The 2,582-nt window shown below is 72.5% G+C and overlaps 1 protein-coding gene across 1 annotated transcript; it reads right to left on the bottom strand.

The window, feature by feature from the left end:
- Nucleotides 1-77: 77 nt before the first annotated feature.
- Nucleotides 78-1,165, bottom strand: AURANDRAFT_68989 (hypothetical protein; the record flags this gene model as incomplete). Its single annotated transcript, XM_009044730.1, has 2 exons — nucleotides 78-852; nucleotides 1,023-1,165. Coding segments are annotated over 2 exons (918 nt in total), but the record flags the coding sequence as incomplete, so codon positions are not given.
- Between the last annotated feature and the right edge of the window lie 1,417 nt (nucleotides 1,166-2,582).

Here is a 2,582-nt window from a genome sequence, read left to right as displayed (position 1 = left end):
ACGAGGCGCCGCGCGCGCGCGAAGCAGCCCGCGCCGCCCTTGGCCCCGAGGATGTCCGACGACGACGGCGGCGCGACGGGCAGGGACGGCGGCACGATGGCCGGCCGCGACAGCGGCGACACGCAGGACGGCAGGCTCTCGTCGTCGTCGTCGCCGCACGCGAGCCACGGCGGCACGCGGCCGCCGAGCCCCAGGGGCCGGTCCACCGTGCCCCGGAAGGACACGAAGGACGCGTCGTCGAAGTCCGGCGGCGCCGCGGCCTCGGGGAGCTTCGGCTTCGGCGACGGGCCGCCCCACTTGCCCCGGTAGGAGATCTTGCCGTGGAAGCTCCGGAGCGCCTGCGCGGGCGCCGCGCGCTCGCCCGGCCGCACGTAGCCGCAGTCGCGCTCGAGGTCGAGCTCGGGCAGCTCGAGGTCGTGGGTCTGCTTGGGCATGCCGCGGTCCTGGAAGCGGTCGTCGGCGTGGTTCGCGGAGAAGACGGCCTGGAGGTGCGCCGCGGCCTTGTGCGCCGCCGCGGCCTTCTTGAGGTGCCGCGCGACCTGCCGCTTCTTGTCCTTCTTCGCGACGGCGGACGCGACGAGGTTCTGGAGCGCGCACATCTTCGTGTTCCGCGCCCGCAGCTTGCGCACGGCGTTGAGCGCGCGCGCGTTCGCCTGGACGACGGCCTTGCGCCGCGCGAGCTTGTTCAGGCGCACGTACTGCGCCCAGGCCATGACGGACAGCGAGCAGATCCGCAGCCGCGGGCTCAGCGCGTCGAGGCGCTTCTCCTCCTCCATCATGAGCCAGGACTTCTCGATGGCCCGCTCGTTGCGCACGCGGTCCTTCTTGAGCTCGCGCACGGTCTCGGCCCACCTGACGTCGCTCCCGGACGTCGGACGCCTCGAGCGAACGGGTCGCGCGCGCTCGTCCGAGCTCTCGACCCACGGCCGAAGCGTCGCGTGCCCCGGCCGTTTCTCTCGCGTGGAAGTCGAAGGCGCGCGTCCCGCGCGGCGGCGCGCGCGACGAGCATGTCGAGCGCGAACTCCCGGTCCTCCGGCGGGCTGTCGCGGAGGTGGCACGCGCCGGCGTGCATGCCGAGCATCTCCTCGGCGGCGTAGCGCTCCTCGGCCTCGCGCTTGTTCTCCCGGTCGCGCACGGACGGCGGCCGCGAGTTCTTGCGCGTCATGCGCCGCCGCCGGTGCGCGTGCAACCTGCGCGCGGAACAACGACGTCGACGTGAACGTATGCGACGCGACTTCTTTGTGCGCTCCGTCGAGGATTAACCGAGCGGACACGAGCCGTCCAAAAATCAGGAGAAACGACGTCGACGCGACGGAGACGGAGACGGTCGTTTCGGGCGCGGCGCGCGACCGCCGCCGGCTCCGCGGCGTCTCCTTGAGGCCCGCCTTCTCGCAGAGCTTCAGGTGCATCTCGTGGGCGCGCTGCAGCTGCTCGCTCGTGAGGTGGGCGAAGTTGCTGTCGCGGCTCGCCCGGCTGTTGCACTCGGCCATGGCCTGCTCGATGACCTCCGCCAGGTTGCGCGTGGTCCGCTTCAGCGACGACAGCTCCATGACGCGCTTCACGGCGTGCTGGATCGACTTCTGCGTCTGCCGCTGGTCCATGAAGTTCGCCGTGCTCTTGCGCCGGCGCATGGCGGCGGCTGCCGCGGCGTGCGCCAAGCACACAGCCCCAAGCTGGGAGTTTCAGGCTCTCGTTTCGATCCGGGGCGATGATGCAGTGCACAGCACACTGCCACGGTGCCCTCGCTCGCTTTGCCGCAGCCGCAGCTCTCGACGCGATGAAGCTCGAGCGCGAGCTGTCGACGTCCGAGCGCGACGCCTTGCAGGCGTCCATCTCCGAAAAGCTCGCGGAGATCCTCGGCGTCGCCTGCGATCCCGTGCTCGCGGAGTACACGATCGTCCTCGTGTCCAATGGGAAGACGATGGAGGAGCTCCGCGAGGCCATGAACGAGATGATCGGCCCGGACATGTCCGCGTCGCTCGCGGCGTGGCTCGGCGAGGAGCTCAAGCCGCTCGCCGACGCGCCGGCCGCGCCGGCCGACGCCGCGGCGGCCGACGCCGCGGCGGCCGCGGGCGACGACGCGGCCGCGGCGCCCGCGGACGGCGACGACGCGCCGCCGGCGAAGAAGGCCAAGGTCGACGACGGCGAAGCGCCGGCGGGGCCCGTGCTCTCCTACTCGGGCCGCGGCCGGGGCCGCGCGCGCGGCCGGGGCCGCGGCCGCGGCAAGGGCCGGTCGCGGGGCTCCTGGGGCGGCTCCTGGGGCTCCTGGGGCGGCCGCGGCGCCTGGGCCGCGCCCGCGAACAAGAGCTGGGTCAAGCCCGGCAAGCCGAACCTCGACGCCCCGCTCCGCGCGCGCCGGGACTAGGCGCCTCTTAATCGGACCCGGACTTGACCTTGTCCTGGGCCGTCGTGACCGCGAGGACGCCGAGGGCGATCCAGGACAGGATGACGACGCAGTCGAAGAGGATCTTCGACTCGTCGGAGCCGTGCCGCCAGTAGACCGCGCCCGTGACGGACGTCGCGAGGTTCATGACCAACAACACGATGTCGAGGAGCAGGAACGTCTCCGTGCGCCGCTCGAG

This window comes from Aureococcus anophagefferens (assembly GCF_000186865.1).
Source record: "Aureococcus anophagefferens unplaced genomic scaffold AURANscaffold_747, whole genome shotgun sequence".
NCBI lineage: Eukaryota > Pelagophyceae > Pelagomonadales > Pelagomonadaceae > Aureococcus > Aureococcus anophagefferens.
This window is presented reverse-complemented; position numbering and strand designations above follow the sequence as displayed.